The sequence below is a fragment of the Stigmatopora nigra genome, chromosome 20 (genome assembly GCF_051989575.1).
Source record: "Stigmatopora nigra isolate UIUO_SnigA chromosome 20, RoL_Snig_1.1, whole genome shotgun sequence".
NCBI classification, from domain to species: Eukaryota; Metazoa; Chordata; class Actinopteri; order Syngnathiformes; family Syngnathidae; genus Stigmatopora; species Stigmatopora nigra.
In genome coordinates this window covers 1,949,382-1,966,903 of record NC_135527.1, presented here as the reverse complement: position 1 = coordinate 1,966,903, position 17,522 = coordinate 1,949,382, and the positions used below count along the sequence as shown (strand labels likewise).

At 39.4% G+C, this 17,522-nt stretch overlaps 1 protein-coding gene and 1 long non-coding RNA gene across 2 annotated transcripts in view; one reads left to right on the top strand and one right to left on the bottom strand.

Moving 5' to 3' along the window:
• snx2 (sorting nexin 2) overlaps positions 1-17,522 on the top strand; it is a 29,571-nt gene that overhangs the window by 2,176 nt on the left and 9,873 nt on the right. Inside the window, exons 2-9 of the mRNA XM_077741926.1 lie at positions 5,132-5,207; positions 7,325-7,485; positions 9,210-9,264; positions 9,338-9,529; positions 9,664-9,742; positions 11,970-12,045; positions 16,112-16,225; positions 16,300-16,393. Coding sequence (XP_077598052.1) covers positions 5,132-5,207; positions 7,325-7,485; positions 9,210-9,264; positions 9,338-9,529; positions 9,664-9,742; positions 11,970-12,045; positions 16,112-16,225; positions 16,300-16,393 — 847 coding nt within the window. The remainder of the gene's footprint in view (positions 1-5,131; positions 5,208-7,324; positions 7,486-9,209; positions 9,265-9,337; positions 9,530-9,663; positions 9,743-11,969; positions 12,046-16,111; positions 16,226-16,299; positions 16,394-17,522) is intronic.
• LOC144213476 (uncharacterized) lies at positions 11,706-17,424 on the bottom strand. Its single transcript, XR_013329979.1, has 3 exons — positions 17,216-17,424; positions 17,018-17,152; positions 11,706-12,134 (listed from the first exon to the last, which is right to left on the bottom strand). It is a non-coding gene; the product is annotated as an uncharacterized LOC144213476 (long non-coding RNA).

Below are 17,522 nucleotides of genomic sequence, written 5' to 3'. Positions count from 1 at the left end.
GTTTTGTTCACTTAAACTCTGTCCTACATCGCTGTCTTAGAAATATTACCCCGTCTTCCTATATAAAGACTGACCCACTATTCATTCAAAAAGAATTGCGAGGACCACAGACTGTGAGCGGTTCACAGCTATTCGAGCTTTCTCCCCCATCCCGTAGTCCGGTAATAAACCTATTTCCTATTTAAATTGATCTCAACTTTCTTAACCTGCTCCTGAAGTTGTATTTTCAGATCTATCATACTTTGGTGCCGAAAACCAGAGACCCAACAAGCCAACAATTGCCAGAGCGGCGACGGAGCACGACGAAGGGCAAAAAAAAGACGACAGCATCCTCCATCCCTCCATTAAAAGGATCAACCCGACGGCTGTTCCCTCGCCGCTCTGATGATCTGGTTACGGGTTCCTCTGAACCAGGGCAGGTTTGGAACGAGAAAGAGTGTGAGTTCACCCTTTGATTTCTGTCTCCGTGCAGTGTGATAATTTGAATGAGTATTATCACTGCGGTAGTGTTGGGTCAGGGACTCCACTGGGAATGTTGAGGCAGGGTCTCCACGGGAGTGTTGAGGCAGGGACTCTATGGAGCGTGTTGAGTTAGGGATTCCGCTTGGTGTGATCGGAAATATTGGGTGAATCACAAAGTATTGACATCAATTTCGATAAATTTAGAATAGAATTGTTGTTTAACCTATTAAGTAAGTGATTAATATGGTTGTAAAGCGACAAGGGAGACAGGTTGCCAGACTGCAGGATAGAGATTGGAGAGTTACCACATGTGGGGTTTGTGCAGATGCGTAGTGTGAGGAGTTGCCTGCGTCTGCCGCGATGGGTATGGTTTCTCCCAATTTGAGGGATGTGAAGGTTTGATGAACTTAGAAGGGGAATTGTTAAAAAAAAACTGGGAATGTTGAGGCAGGGTCTCCACGGGAGTGTTGAGGCAGGGACTCTACGGAGAGTGTTGAGTTAGGGATTCCGCTTGGTGTGATCGGAAATATTGGGTGAATCACAAAGTATTGACATCAATTTCGATAAATTTAGAATAGAATTGTTGTTTAACCTATTAAGTAAGTGATTAATATGGTTGTAAAGTGACAAGGGAGACAGGTTGCCAGACTGCAGGATAGAGATTGGAGAGTTACCACATGTGGGATTTGTGCGGATGCGTAGTGTGAGGAGTTGCCTGCGTCTGCCGCGATGGGTATGGTTTCTCCCAATTTGAGGGATGTGAAGGTTTGATGAACTTAGAAGGGGAATTGTTAAAAAAAAAGATTTTTGGTAAGTGAATAGAAAAGATTTTTGATAAGTGAATAGAAAAGATTTTTGATAAGTGAATTGAAAAGATTTTTGATAAGTGAATTGAAATTATTTTTGATAAATGAATAGAAATTATTTTTGATAAATGAATAGAAAAGATTTTTGATAAGTGAATGGAAAAGATTGTTGATAAGTGAATGGAAAAGATTGTTGATAAGTGAATGGAAAAGATTGTTGATAAGTGAATGGAAAAGATTTTTGATAAGTGAATGGAAAAGATTTTTGATAGGTGAATGGAAAAGATTTTTGATAAGTGAATGGAAAAGATTTTTGATAAGTGAATGGAAAAGATTTTTGATAAGTGAATGGAAAAGATTTTTGATAAGTGAATGGAAAAGATTTTTGATAAGTGAATGGAAAAGATTTTTGATAAGTGAATGGAAAAGATTTTTGATAAGTGAATGGAAAAGATTTTTGATAAGTGAATGGAAAAGATTTTTGATAAGTGAATGGAAAAGATTTTTGATAAGTGAATGGAAAAGATTTCTGATAAGTGAATGGAAAAGATTTTTGATAAGTGAATGGAAAAGATTTTTGATAAGTGAATGGAAGAGATTTTTGATAAGTGAATGGAAGAGATTTTTGATAAGTGAATGGAAAAGATTTTTGATAAATGAATGGAAAAGATTTTTGATAAGTGAATGGAAAAGATTGTTGATAAGTGAATGGAAAAGATTGTTGATAAGTGAATGGAAAAGATTGTTGATAAGTGAATGGAAAAGATTTTTGATAAGTGAATGGAAAAGATTTTTGATAGGTGAATGGAAAAGATTTTTGATAAGTGAATGGAAAAGATTTTTGATAAGTGAATGGAAAAGATTTTTGATAAGTGAATGGAAAAGATTTTTGATAAGTGAATGGAAAAGATTTTTGATAAGTGAATGGAAAAGATTTTTGATAAGTGAATGGAAAAGATTTTTGATAAGTGAATGGAAAAGATTTTTGATAAGTGAATGGAAAAGATTTTTGATAAGTGAATGGAAAAGATTTTTGATAAGTGAATGGAAAAGATTTCTGATAAGTGAATGGAAAAGATTTTTGATAAGTGAATGGAAAAGATTTTTGATAAGTGAATGGAAGAGATTTTTGATAAGTGAATGGAAGAGATTTTTGATAAGTGAATGGAAAAGATTTTTGATAAATGAATGGAAAAGATTTTTGATAAGTGAATGGAAAAGATTTTTGATAAGTGAATGGAAAAGATTTTTGATAAGTGAATGGGAAAGATTTTTGATAAGTGAATGGAAAAGATTTTTGATAAGTGAATAGAAAAGATTTTTGATAAGTGAATAGAAAAGATTTTGGTCAGTGAATAGAAAAGAGTTTTGTTAGCATGAAGAAAAGATTATTGCTAGTGCATAGAAAAGAAAGTATCGGAAAAGCAGCTGAAGGTGAGACAGAGAGAGATTGTGACAGAGAAAGAGAGTGACAGAGAGATTGGAAAAAAACTAAAACAAAGACAGTGCATGATATGGAATTCCAAAGAATCATTGATCTATAGTGACAATGGCACCCAAATTATACCTGGCCGGTTTAGATAAAATAATTGAATTAGGATCCATTTCCCTGGTTTCTCCTGAACAGTTGAAATATGCTTTGGTGTGGGTCATATTAATGACTATTAGAAAATTAATGATATTACGGATTGCATAAGCACCAAACAATTGATGTCAACAAAATTATGTTGACCTAGTTCCTTTGGGAATGATTATTGCTCAGATATCAAGGTTGAAAATGATTTGGAAATTTATAATCGATTTCTGAAATCGCCAATAACCCCTTTTTAAGGGATGGTAGTGACAAATTATGGGAAAAAATATTTTGTCAAATGAAATTTTTTGATGAAAATGCAGCAGCTCCAATTGTCAAACTTGACGTGGAGGAACAAATAATCTGCTCTGCGAAATTGAATTTTGATTGAAGTGAAAAAGAAAGAAAATAGGAAAAATATTTAAGGAAATGCATTGAATATGTGCATATGGGTTAGCAGAGGGAGACTGCTTCTCAACAGAAAACGGACCAACAGTGGTCTCAGGTGGTGCCTTAAAGTGGGATCGTCCATACCAAGCGTTGCTGGCCAACCAACAGACGTGAAAATAGCCGAGAGGGGAATGTGGATCCACCTTTTGCACTGTAGGAAGTTTCTCTCAGTTGAAACGTTTGAGGAGAGGTGAAATAAACTTTCTGACGTAATAAAACGAAACGGCAACCACTCCAATATTGATTGGAATGATTATTGCCCAGCAAGCTATGCCATAAAACCAAAGGGAACTCTTTTATATAGGTTTTACTGTCTCCGTATACAAAAAAGGTGAAAGTGTTTCAATTGAGACTAAACCTTCTTACAAAGGGTTAAAATAAACGACTGGAAAAAAGAGAAGCTACGGTGGGAGGCGGCAGGTTCTCACCGTGTACGTTTGACCACTAACTTCACCAAACTGGCCACCACCTTCAAAGCTGATGAACGAGTTTTGGAGCTCCCGACCATGATCCAGTGTGGGGCTTGGACGTCCCCATCAAGCACAAACATTGGTCAGTCTCCTCCAAAATCCTAATGGCTCTGTTCCCCTGAGTGGGAGCGGCGAGGAACGCCCTGCGCCTGCAGACCATTGATTGTAGGTCAGGGGCCTGTGTCGGCGCCTCAGTCCGGCAGCAGCAGCAAGGCCGAGAGTAGCCGCCATGGCCCAGGTGATTGTCCAGGGCCACCTTGCTCTTGACGCTGTGGCCACCCAACGGGGAGGTGTGTGGGCCGTAGTGGGAGACTCGTGCGGCGCCTTCATCCCTGCCGGCGCGTCCTGCTTGGCCCATGATGCCCTGCAGGCTATGAGGAACATGCAGAGCGCTGTGACCGGATATCCGGTTCCATAACGAGGATGGCTTGACTGGTTCCTCTCAGTCTCATGGACATACTCTTTTGAAAGCCCTAGTACCATTTGTAACTGTTATTCCTCTCGTGCTTGTTATCCTAACCTGTTTACCCTGCTTCTCAGCTTTGAACAAATGTATCATTAATGCCAAAGTCAAACGTAAGATGATTGTGTAAACCCAGCTAATGCTAACTCATATACACATGCAACAAACCATATCCCAATCTGACCCTGATGTTACTATTCTCTGACACTGATTAATTTGTTTTCCTATTCTGAGACACCAGGCCTGCGGCATTTTGTGTGAGCTATAAAAATATTGTGTTTGCATACAACTTAAACCTGCAAATGTCTGACCATATTAGCCCGAAATTTTGTATACATAAACTGTGTTCTACATCGCTGTCTTGGAAATATTAACCCGTCTACCTATATAAAGACTGACCCACTGTTCATTCAATGAGAGAATTGCGAGGACGACAGACTGAGCGGTTCACAGCTGTTTGAGCATTTTCCTCCATCCTGCAGTCCTGTAATAAACCTATTTCCTATTAAATTGATCTCACTCTTTCTTAACCTGTTCCTGAAAATGTATTTTCAGATCTATCGTCTTCCCATTTTAGGTCAATTATCAGCCTCAACAAGTTATTGTTTGGATTCTGTGCTTACAACAGATACCCCGCCCACCACTAAGCTAATTATGAAGTTAACTGAGGTTCTTCTTCAGAAATATTTGTCATATTTTATAAAAGGGCTATTAAGGCTCCATCCCTTCATAATCTAGATTTAAAAAGTTGCAGCATTTTGTTTGGCTTTCAAATGTCAATGAATCTTGGATTTTACTTTTTCACCATTCCACTCGATTAATTTTGCATCATTTCAAGAGTGAATGTTATTGCTTTAAGCTGCTTTTGTGAAATGTTTACTCTGTTTCACCTTCTTTCACACCTCAGGAAATGCATCCCAACGGCGGAAAATCCAACGGGCCCAAAATGGATTATGACGATGACCCTGATGATTTGTTTGCAGGTAAACTTAAGTGTTAATAATATTCGCTCAATATTCTCCTCAAAATGAGACACATTCATACTTGGACTTACGAATGCTTTTTAGTAAGAAATTTCCAGGTTACGAAATGTTTTGATATGCAAATGAGTGCCTCGAAATAAGACATATCCAAGTTACAGAAACCCCCAAAAAGTACATGCATTCCTTAACCGTTATTTATTTTGAAAATATTATCACGGATGCATTGAATCTCGCTTCAGAAGCTCACTCCGCTGTCGTTGGCTTTCTCACACCAACCGTCCATTTTCTTAAACCCATTGTCAACGGTGGATTTTGTATATATACTTAAAATAAAATATATATATATATATTTTTTTTAAAGATAATTTTCTGTGTTTCTCACATCTTTCTTACAAACCTGGGACATGCTGACCAATTTTAAAGAGTTTAGTTGGTAGTTGTGCAAGGACCGTGGAACAAATTAGAGAATTTAGATAAAAAGTACTGCTCTACTTACGAAATTGTTGTTGAAATTGTAAATCGCTTAAAGTAATCTCTATCGTGCACTCTTGCTCTGTATATTCCATTGGCTGTAATCTCGCTGGCCTCCAATTGGCTTCGTTCCAACAACCCACTGGCCTACCATTGGCTGAGAGGGTGCTGCTTTTCTATGGTTTTTTCTAGCCCGTTTTTCCTCATGGGCTTCTAATGCGGTGTTTTTTAATTTTTCGGTTGTGCGTACAGCAACTTTATTCGTTATTTTTTAAATGGGCCCCAAGAACGATAACTTTTAATGAATTTATCATTTTAAGTTGTCTTTACATGCATGTGTTCCTAAGTTTTGCCAAATGTTTGCCTCTTATCTACAGACTCGCTCACTTGATATTAATGGCTTAATATTTGTATGAATTGGTGCATTGAGATAATTTTTTAAAGGTTTTAGTTGATAGTATTGGGGACCTTAAAACGAAGTAGGGCTATTATTCAAAATGTTTGAATTTTGCAATTTTTCTCATATAAGCCGCCCACTGATTCACATTTTCCACTACCATATGCATGATTTTATTAGGAGTACAAATGTGATACGTTGAAGGGAAAATCTTAAGAAAAACCATCACACGTGGTATTTCTGAGATACTGTATGAATCAAAAACACACAATTGGTGTCAATATCATAATTAATATGCCTGTCTTTGTAAATGCAAATTATCAAATTATTCAATTTAAATAAAGAAATAATAGTTTTCACTTTCCAACAAGAAATAAAACAAAAAAATCCAAGTGGAATTTATTTTATTTCAAAATCAAGGCTGCTTGTGTTTGGCCAGTCAGTGAACATTAAATAGGTTTAGACAATGGCGCCCTTGGTAAGATAGCAGAGCCATAGGTAAGATGGCGGCTCTCGCCCTAGGTAAAATGGCTGCGTCCCGAGCAAGCAATTGAGTTTTTTTCTTGAATTTCATTCATAGATGACAAAATTAATTTCGTTTAGCGTTTAATCTGTCCGTTTTCCCTATTTGGAAATGTATGACAGGAGCGGCAGAATTGTCTTGCGTTATGACATCATGACGTTATGGTGTTGTCAACTTGCAGTTTCACGCACGTCGACTTTTTATGCGCAAATAAGCCGTACCCTCAATTCCGTCATCATATTTTGTCCGACAAAAGTGGCTATATGAGTGCATTTGGCAAGTATTTGAACATTACAAGTTCTCACTTAGAAATTATCGTTGTCTTTCAAATTAATTGATTAATATTAGTTAAAGTGGTCTTTGTTTGCAATTGTATAGGTCAAACTTTTCCTGTAGTTTTTCACCAGGTTTGCACACACTGCAGGAAGGATTATGGCCCACTCTTCCTCACAGATCTTCTAGATCAGGCAGATTTCTGCGTTTGAGATCCTTTCATGTAATTTCTACTGGGTTTAGGTCTGGACACTGGCCATAATTTTGACATCCTTGTTCAGGAGCCACTCCTTGGTTTTGCTTTGGGCCGTTATCATGCTGGATAATACCTATTGAACTGACTGTATATATAAAGGCCCACAGATTTTGAACGGCAACAAGAAAAATAAAATCCATAAAAGTAAACATCCCATTTTGAACTTTGGTACTTGCTGCATGCTTTTTGTGTATAAGAAGCCACAGAGGAAGTGTCACTGGACAGTCCGGAAAGAGGCGTACTGCTGTCGGACGGCCCGTCGCCTGTCATCACCCCCATCACACCACCTATCTCCATTATCACGCCACGCATAGGACACCCTCATGACGACATGTTTACACACTCCTCCTTCGATGAGGTAAACACCTACAAATAAATGCAGATATACAATATCTCACAAAAGTGAGTTTCTCTACTTTTTGTATTCCATCTTCTCGGAAAAATACTGGAGAAATTACACTTTGATTCAATATAAAGCAACTTGGATAACAACATAAATGTGTTGTATTTTCACAAAATATTCAAATCATAGCAATGACTACTGCCAACAAAAGTGAGTAAACAGTGAATATCTCAAAATTTCGAGAAGCGAGAAAGCCAGGTGGCCAAAACATGAGAGACTGTTTATCGTTGTAGCGCACTGTCTTTTTTGCCGCATTTCTTTCGTGTATAACAGATACCTATGAGTGTTGCATTTTTTTCAGTGTTTTTTCTTTCCGTCACTCAGCTCGAATGCCGGACGGAGTGATCGCTAATAAGAGCAGTATAGTATATTACATCTCGTTGGCTGCTCATAAGACCATCAGGGGCACTGGCTCTCTCCCCCACAACTCCTTGTGTAATATCTCTGGTCGCAACTATACCTCTTCGTAACGTCTCTGCGAGCACTGAGCGGAGCGTTGCATTTTTACTGTTTTTTTCCCCCTTCCTTAGCCTCTTGCCTCCCGTTAATGGAGCGATCGTAGTAGATTACTTCTCGTTGGCAAGTGGCCGTGCATTATCCTATTGTGAGGACATTTGTGTGCATCAATTTTGGAATATTTTGAAGGGAATACAACAGCAAACAGCCCATCGATAGCAACTGTGACGCTAAAGGTGTGGGAAAAAGCTAACCCGGCCAGAAGGCATTAAAATGTAAAACAAAATTACAATTCAGTTTTGTGTAAAGTTACATTAAACTTATTTTTGAGTGTGTCTGTATATATTAATCCAAGTTAATTTAAATTAGTTTGTTCTGTTACGAGTGAGTTGCCGTGGAAAGTCCCCCCCCCCCCCCCCCATGTCCCTCTCTGTACCCCCGCGAAATCTGTCTACTTTTAGTTCTATTAAACAAATAATATTACTATTAAACCATTAGTTATGTGTTACTTTGTTAATAGATGGCAAATTAAAAGAAATTTCAAAAAAATCCAATTCAATATCCTGTTTTGTTTTTTTTCAGAGGGTTGCAATGAATAAATTAGTTTTTAGTTCATTTCAATGCAAAACGTTCGTTTGAGTTAAGAGAAGATTGACATACGAGCTCAGTTGGAACGAATTAAGCACCTATGTAGATGTACCACTGTAGATTACTGGAATCATGTCCTTTGGTCTGATGATCCCGCGATAAATGAACCAATAGTGCAACATGATAATGCACCAAAACACACCTAAGACGACCACGACAGGCCAAACAACCCCAGACCTAAACCCTATTGAGCATCTGTGACGCATCTTCAAACAAAAGGTGGGAGAGCACATGATCTTCAGTCAGTTACGCGATGTCACCGTGACTTTAGGGTTAACGCGGTGCTGTAAAATAATGGCGGCCACACAAAATATTGTCATTTTGGGCCCAATTTTGAGATTTTCGCTTGAAGTGTACACACCTGTTGGCAGCTTTTCACACATTCAGTCCTGTGTTTTGAGTTATTTTGAATATAAAATACATTTATTTAGTTGTCTAAGGTATAAAGTGACTAATTGACAGTGTAATGTTTTCAGTGTTGATCCATAAAAAGTATCGAATCTGAAAAACATTGTAAAGACACAATAAGGCAGTGGATTTTTTAAATGCATTTTGTGTTGCTGTCGTGCGTGCAGATGGAAGATGAGATGTTGGACATTGTCATTTCTGTGTCAGACCCCGAGAAAGTTGGTGAGTGCGTCTTTTCTCTCAACGTCAAGTGTCTGCCGTTTCACGCCACGTGACCACGGTTCCATGTTTCCAGGCGATGGGATTAACGCCTATATGGCTTACAAGGTTAACACCAAGGTGTCGCCACCTTCACCGTTATTCAGATTGCCAGAGTTCTCAGTCAGGCGCCGCTTCAGCGACTTCCTGGGCCTTCACGGGAAACTGGCGTCCAAGTACATGCACGTGGGCTACGTGGTGCCCCCTGCGCCAGAGAAGAGCATTGTGGGTACGTTGCTATGACAGCCCGGGGACCAATCGACAAGGGCACGCATCCCGAAATCCAAACCCTCCTCTCGGGGAGATGGTTAACTGACCCCACTGAGACATTAATGTATACTTTGTTTCATTTGTTGTGTGTAGGTATGACCAAAGTGAAGGTCGGGATGGAGGACCAATCGTCTAACGAGTTTGTGGAGAAAAGAAGGTCGGCCTTAGAGAGGTACGTTGATCTGAACACGAGTCACCTGGTTGTAGCTTTTCCATGTCATTGAGTCAAAGGCTTTAATTGCCATTACAAAAGTACAGTGGTACTTCAAGATACGAGCTTCATTTGTTCCGGGACTGAGCTCGTATGTCGATTTACTCGTAACTCAAATTAACGTTTAATATAGGAATGTACTAAAAAAACAAGTTAATCTGTTCTAATTCACCATCTATTAACAAAGTAACAAATAACTAGTAGTTTAGTAGTAAAAATGTTTTTAGTAGTACTAAAATTAGACGGATTTCGCTGAGGGGAGAGAGACGGACAGAGAGAGAGGGAGTCAAGGGGGGAATTTATGCACGACAACGCGCTGGTAATATAACATAAACAAATTTAAATGAACTTGGATTATGATGCAGACACTCAAAAAAAGAAACTGAATTCTGATTTTGTTTTAAATTTTGATACCGTTCTTCTCTTGGCTTTATTTGCCCTGCCTCCAACCTGACTTTCTGATGGAACCTATCAAGGGTATTTTGCTTTTGTATTCCCTTCAAAGTGTTCTCAAAATGATGCTCACAAATGTCCTCACAATAGGATAACGCAGGACCGCTTGCCAACGAAGAGTAGTATAAACGCTCCGCCATTCGCGCTGACTAACGGGGGGAAAAAAACACTGAAAAAATGCAACGCTCTGCCCAGAGATATCACACGGGGGAGTTGCGACCAGAAATCCAGTGCCCATGATGTTCTCGTGTCCGCTACATTCTCATATATCAAAACTTGTCTCGTATCTCAAGATGAATATATACTCAATGTTGCTGGTATCTCAAATTGCTCGTATGTCAGGGCATTCGTATGTCGAGGTACCACCAATAAGATTAAAAGTGTCACCACTTGGTGCACAAATAACAACAACAAACAAATAAATAATTAATTAATAATAACTAATTAATAAACAAATAATAAATAAACAAATTATAAAACAAAAAAATGTCAACAACATAAGTATGGAAGTGCATAAATAAAAACAATTTAAAGGGTTTGGAATTGGACAGCTACTATTGACAAACTAATTTGTAAGTCCCTTGTGTAAGAATTACACTCAAATTATGAAATGGCAAGCTTTACATTGCTGTCATATTTCTATAGAAACAAAACGTGTCTTTTGGAAATATTCCGACTGATTTTCAATGTTCTTTTTCCAAAGGTGTCGGCCAGGTAGATGTTGTCTTAATTATGTTTATGACGATGTCTTACCCACCATTAATAAGCCAATTACGAGATCAGTTCTGTGTACTTCCAGGTTGTCGGAGTTTAGTAGTCAGTAGCCAATTTAAACTACGTGTGAATTAACCATGTCATCTACCAAAAGTGCAAAAAAGCTACCATATTTCCTCACTTCAAACAAGCCTTTGGCTACGACTTGAAATATTATCAACAAGAAAAACATCACTAAAAATGCAAAAACCAAACAAATAAACAGAAAAATTAAACTAAACTCCTTAATACATAGTATCTTTTTTTTCCCACACCCAAATTTGTGAATACAAGTTTCTTTTGTTTTATTTTAACTTTTAATTTTATAACGCCACTTTTTTTGGCACATTTTCTTTTTTTTTTGATGTGACTCTTAGCTGGTTTAGTGTTTGCAAATATTGTATTATTAAAATGACGATTACCTTCGGCAGTGGGTAGACTTTGTATGTAACTTCCTGTTAGTGATGTAACATACTTTTTCACATATAAGCCGCCCCGAGTATAAGCCGCAAGCTTAAAATGGCCAAAGGACGTTGAATTTTACAATTTATCTGAAATAAATGACGGTATCGGCCGCATTGTCTTATGTTATGGCGCCACCTTGCAGTTTTGTGCATCTCAAATCTAATTTGCGCATATAAGCCATACCTTCGATTTAGTTAAAAACATTTTAGATGATACGATCAATAAATCAAAATGATGGTACAATCTCGCTCCGGTTTCTTAGACCACTGATAGTTGGGATGGCCTATGCGCATATACGATTAAATGTTTTTCCTTACTTTTACCCATAAAAAATGAAATGATATGCTGCTTCAATTTGTTAAATAACTTTTTTTTCGTCACTGGGATACACATAAAAATGTCTTCCTCTTTATATGAACTTAGTTGTGAAAATGGTTCAAAATGTGAGTCAGTGTCTTTGATGTGCCATGTTCCGATCATGACCCTTGTGGAAAACGCCTTTGATGTTGTGGCACAGGTTCCTGACGCGTACAGTAAAGCATCCCATCCTTCTCAAGGATCCCGACCTCGTCCATTTCCTGGAGACTTCTGAGGTAAACGCACTCATCTCGCACATTGAGACTGCCCCAAGCATTTCATCCCTACTGGGACCCGTCGCTGCCGTGCGAGGGAGAGGTGTGGCCTATAAAAGAAATGGCGGCCTGTCAGCAACTTAACAGATGAATTGTGGGACGCTTGACTGAGCGCGGCATCCCGTCCGGCCCACTTAATGGAATACAACCAGGAGGGGCTTTAGATGACCCCCCCCCCCCCCCACCTCACCCACATGGTTCCCAACGCAGCCCTTCATTTAGCTTCCATCAAAGAGTACCCCCGAGACCCCGCCTCCACTTAAATGGCTTTCTGGGGGAGGACCACCGCATGCGAAAGTAAACTTTTCCGAAATGAAGAAAAATGAGCTTTCTTACCCTGCCGCTAGAATTTAATCTGGAATGCGAACAATCACTTTGGGGGGGCGACAGAAGGACGGGAGGTAAAAAGGGGAGGCGTCGACAAAGTGATTGCGTCGAAAACAAGATGACCACGGCGGCTAATTAAACGGAGGGGAACCAAAAATGTCACAAGTTGGTGTTGTCACGAATGAGCACCACGACCTCCCCACCAGGGGGCGCTTTGATGCCATCGCGTTAGCGGCAGGAGTCATGGTAGGCTTTTGCTTTCAGACAGATACAGAGGCAGCGAGATAATTGCATCGTTTGTCTCCGTTGCGTGACGTAAGAAGCATTCATCGACAATTGCCTTCAGCAGAAACATTTACTGAAGACTCGCATCTAAGTGGTGATCTTTATATTCAAGAATAATCCTAGTCTTTAACCCTTCACAGAGTTTTTGCTAATCAAAACAACAACAAAAGCCCTGGTGTCCACATAGAGAGGGACACAAAAAAGACAACTTATCCTATGAAATCAGGAGAGATTGAAGAAGAGTTTAAGAATGAGCCTCACGCACAAACAGTACTGCGATGCTCAAGTATGCAGAACATACTGAACAATGGCACGCTGCACTTCAGGGATGCCAGATCACAGACTCCAAACCAATCACTGCATAAATATAACCCACTCACTTCGGTGGGAAATTGGCCCAATTTGCTACCCTTGTTCGTATTCCACCCGCACGGGGTGCTCCAAGTTGAGCCATTACATAAATGTGTTTTCTTGATCTTTTCTGAGCTTTTGGGCTCTTACAAAGTGGCTTAAACTGCGTTTTCACCAACATGAGTGCAGCCTTTTCAATATCGCCCTCATACTTGTAATGAAAACATTATAATAATAACAATAAATAATAGCTACTGTGCTTGTGCTTTTCTGCCGTCATAGACCTGCTGTAAATGAGTTGTTGGCACAATGTTTTTATGGTGTCTATTTAAAATTATTTAGGCTTTTGGGACCCCTCTCTACTGTTACCATAGTTTCTTGCATGTAAGCCGTTGTTAGGTTTATCATTATTATATTACATGTTGAATGAATCAAGGGCACAGCTTATATGTGCACAAATTAGACTTGACATGCACAAAACTGCAAGGTGACAAAGATGAAACACCATAATGCAAGACAATGTGGCCGATACGGTCATTTATTTCTAAATAGAGAAAAGATAAACAGATAAAACACTAGACAAATTATTGTGACGTCTATGAATGAAATTCAAGAAAAAAAACGTATCTTGCATAAAACAGGATTAAACTCACTTGTGCCTGCCTTTGCTCGCTTAGGGCGCCACCATCTTACCGTAGTTAAACGTGTTCTGACTGGCCAGACGCAAGTAGGTTTGATACATATGTTCGTAGTGTTTACCATGTCAGCACATCCCAATAGTTGTTAAGGCTGATCGAAGATCTTGCGGTCGGTCATTAATATATTAGCCTTGATACCCGTGTAATGTGCATCCCATGCAATTATTGCACCCAGAGACTTGGTGAACACTGGACTGCTATGGACACACTTCCTGGTTGTACTGGTCTCCCTTTCCACCAGAAGATCCTTTGGATTCATACAGTTAATCAAGAATACCACGTGCGATGATTTTTCTTAAGAGTTTCCCTTCAGTGTAACACATTTGTACTCCCTGTCTATGGGGGTGAAAACTGAATCAGGGGGCGGCTTATACGAGAGAAATAGTAAAATTCGATGGCAATTTTAAGGGTGCGGCGGAGGCAGTCAGTTTGTGAGAAAATACGGTATTTAATACTCTTAAAGGGAGACACTGCCTGCTAGTGGCCATTGAAATGCTATCTACAGTGGTACCTTTAGATATGAGCTTAATACGTTTTGGGACTGAGCTCGAATGTAGATTTACTTGTACCTCAAATGAACGTCTCCCATAGAAATGAACTTAAAAACAAATTTGTTCCAACCCTCTGTAAAAACACCAAAAACAGGATATTGGATTGGAAAATTATTTATTTGTTGTAATTCGCCATCTATTCACAGAGTGACAAATAACTAGTGGTTGTGATGTTTAATAGTACTAAAATTAGACAGATTTTGCAGAGGGGAGAAAGATTGGATCAGATTGGATAAATTTCATTGTCACAGTAGCAAGAGGGTAAGGATCAATGTTCCCTCTAAGCTGCACGCATGTGCAATTGCGCACAACACTCGTCTTCTCCGTACAGCAGCAATCCTATGGAGCGCTCAAAATAAAATCCAAACTTTTTTCTTTTCTTTTTCCCCTTTCCCCATGATGGTGCCGTTCACGCGGCAACCAGTGGCAGTAGCTCTGTCCACTCTTATGTTTTCATGTTTTACAGCCCCTATGTATTTTTTTTTAAATTACATTTTAATATTTCTTAATACATTCTTTTTTACTTTACTGTCCAAATAGAAGAACAAGCGGTGAAATTGGGTGAGAACTGTCTAAATCTGCTGTGTGTGTGGTTGTGTGTGTGTCTAGTATGTGTGATCTTTTGTCTTCAACCTACACAGTGGACTAGTAATAGAACTTGGCCCTCGGCTACAATCTTACATATGTTCATTAACATGAATATAAATATTTTCATTAATATGTGCTTTTCCTTATTAGATAAATCAAAGCAAAATCATAGAAAAATATTGCATATAAATGGAAACTTGACTCTCAAGTGACACGTTCAGCAGAAAAGTCATATTAACGAGAATGAGATGTGAGAAAGACAGATGTGTAAAATAAGGTAAAATTTAAGTTAGATTTGTGCATGCTCTAATGGAATTCATGAAGATATTTTATTCCTAGATATTTCTTCATTCATTTTCTGTCCCGCTTCATCCACTTTATCACTCGCACTGCTGGAGCCTATCCCTGCTGTCTTTGGGCACGGGGTGGGAGACACCCTATATCGGTGGCCAGCTGATCGCAGGGCACAAGGAGACGGACAGCTATGCACACTCAGACCCATACCTCGGGACAATTTTAGAGTGTCCAATCAGCCTACAATGCATCTTTTTGGAATGTGGGAGGGAAACGGAGTACTCAGAGAACACCCACACAGGCCCAGGGAGAATATGCAAATTTAACACGTGGAACGACCTGGATTTGAACCCAGGACCTGAGAGCTGTGGGGCGGACGCGCGAACCACTATTTGCCCCGCCTCCAGCCTGACTTACACATGCAACCTATCGATTGTTCGCTTTTGTAATCCCTTCAAAATATTTCCAAAATGATGCACACAAATGTCCTCGCAATAGGATAACACACGAACACTTGCCAACAAGAATTAGTATACTCCACCATTCTCCACTGACTAGCGGGGGGAAGGGGGCGCGGAAAATATGCAACACTCCGCCCAGTTCTCTTAGAGACATTACACGAGGGAGTTGCGACAGTGCCTATATTGTTCTCAAAAGCAGCCTCAAAATTTGTCTCGTATCGTAAGTTAATATTTGCTCAAAATGTTACTTGCATCTCAAATTGCTCGTATGTCGAGGTATAACTGTAATTGTTGCTTAACCTTATTTTCCCCATTTTATGTTTGTGTTATTGTCCCTACAATATATACCTATTTGGTGTGCATTCGATGCTAGTTCTGGCCATTATTCCATTTCACCTTTAACTTTGGCATGTTTAACATGTGGAAAGAGGCTTCTTTGATGAGCCAAAGTGTCTTGGCGCGTGTTTTCCAGTTGCCGCGCGCTATCAATACGCAGGCCATGAGTGGCGCCGGCATCCTAAGGATGGTCAACAAGGCGGCCGATGCCGTCAACAAGATGACCATCAAGATGAACGAGTCGGACACCGTGAGTTGCCACGAGTGTCGGAACAAAGGGAGAACTTGTTACCCAGACTTTGTTTTTTTATGTGTGTGTGTCAGTGGTTTGAGGAGAAGCAACAACATTTTGAGAATCTCGACTTGCAACTGAGGAAACTTCACACCAGCATTGATTCTCTTGTGTGTCATAGGAAAGGTATGGATGTATTTTAGTTTTTTTAAATGTATAAATGAACAGTGTGTTAAATAGACTGACAATGATGCTTTATCCGAAAAAATCAGACTACAGCAGAGGGCAAATCAAAATTGATGAGTTCATGTCGGAAGAACAGAAATACAAATTTCAAATCCTTTGCAAAAAGGGAAAAAAACAAACGCAAATTCAAAATAGTTTACAAACACCAAAAAAACAACAACTGCAAATTAGCCTAAGCATGGACAAAAATAGCCATGCCAAAATCCAAACATGATAGACAAAAGTGAAAAATGTCCCTTATTATGTATTGTTTGTTTTTGCTTTAGTTGACTGGTGAACTTAATAAATGTTTATTAAATGTGGATGATATCGTGTTAACCCTTTTGGCTGCCCAATGGTGTGTCATTTAAGCTTTTGAAAAATTGCATGACGGGTTTAGTTCCTTCTTTTGTATAATTTGCTGATCTGGAGATTATTTATCATCCAAACATGCCAATATTAGGTTTCTGAGATAATTCATTTTTTTTATTTAGTATTATTTCTTGAAAGGAAATGAGAGCTTTTGAGTTTAAAAGCTGAAAGTCCAGTAAAATGTTCATCCGTTGACCAAATTTTCTCGCTTACCGTTGTCCGTTGATCCTTGGTCCGTTGATTCTTGGACCGTTGATCCTTGGTCCGCTGATCCTTAGTCCGCTGATCCTTGGTCCGGTGATCCTTGGTCCGTTATCCTTGGTCGTGGGGCTAAGTGTGTTCGGATTCCTGTGAGCAAAACAAGAGGTCGTTGATCAACAAAGCAAGCAAGGGGAAACCGCGAGAGGGTACCTAAGAGTGAACTGATAAGACTATCCAGCAGCATGGTCAGGTTCCTGGTGGCCTTAAATACTGTTTCTTGGCTGATGGTTTGCACCTGGCATCACTCCATTCATTAGGGGCTGGGCCTGTGATAGGGTGACCGGCACAACCAGCCACCAGTCTGGTCTGAGGCCTGACAGACGAAAAAACAAACGGATAAAACGCTTACCAAAATGTATTTTGACGTCAATGTATTAAATTCAAGAAAGAAAAATTAGATTGTTACGGACACACTTCCTGGTGGTATTGCTCACGTGACTTCCTTTTTTAATTTGTC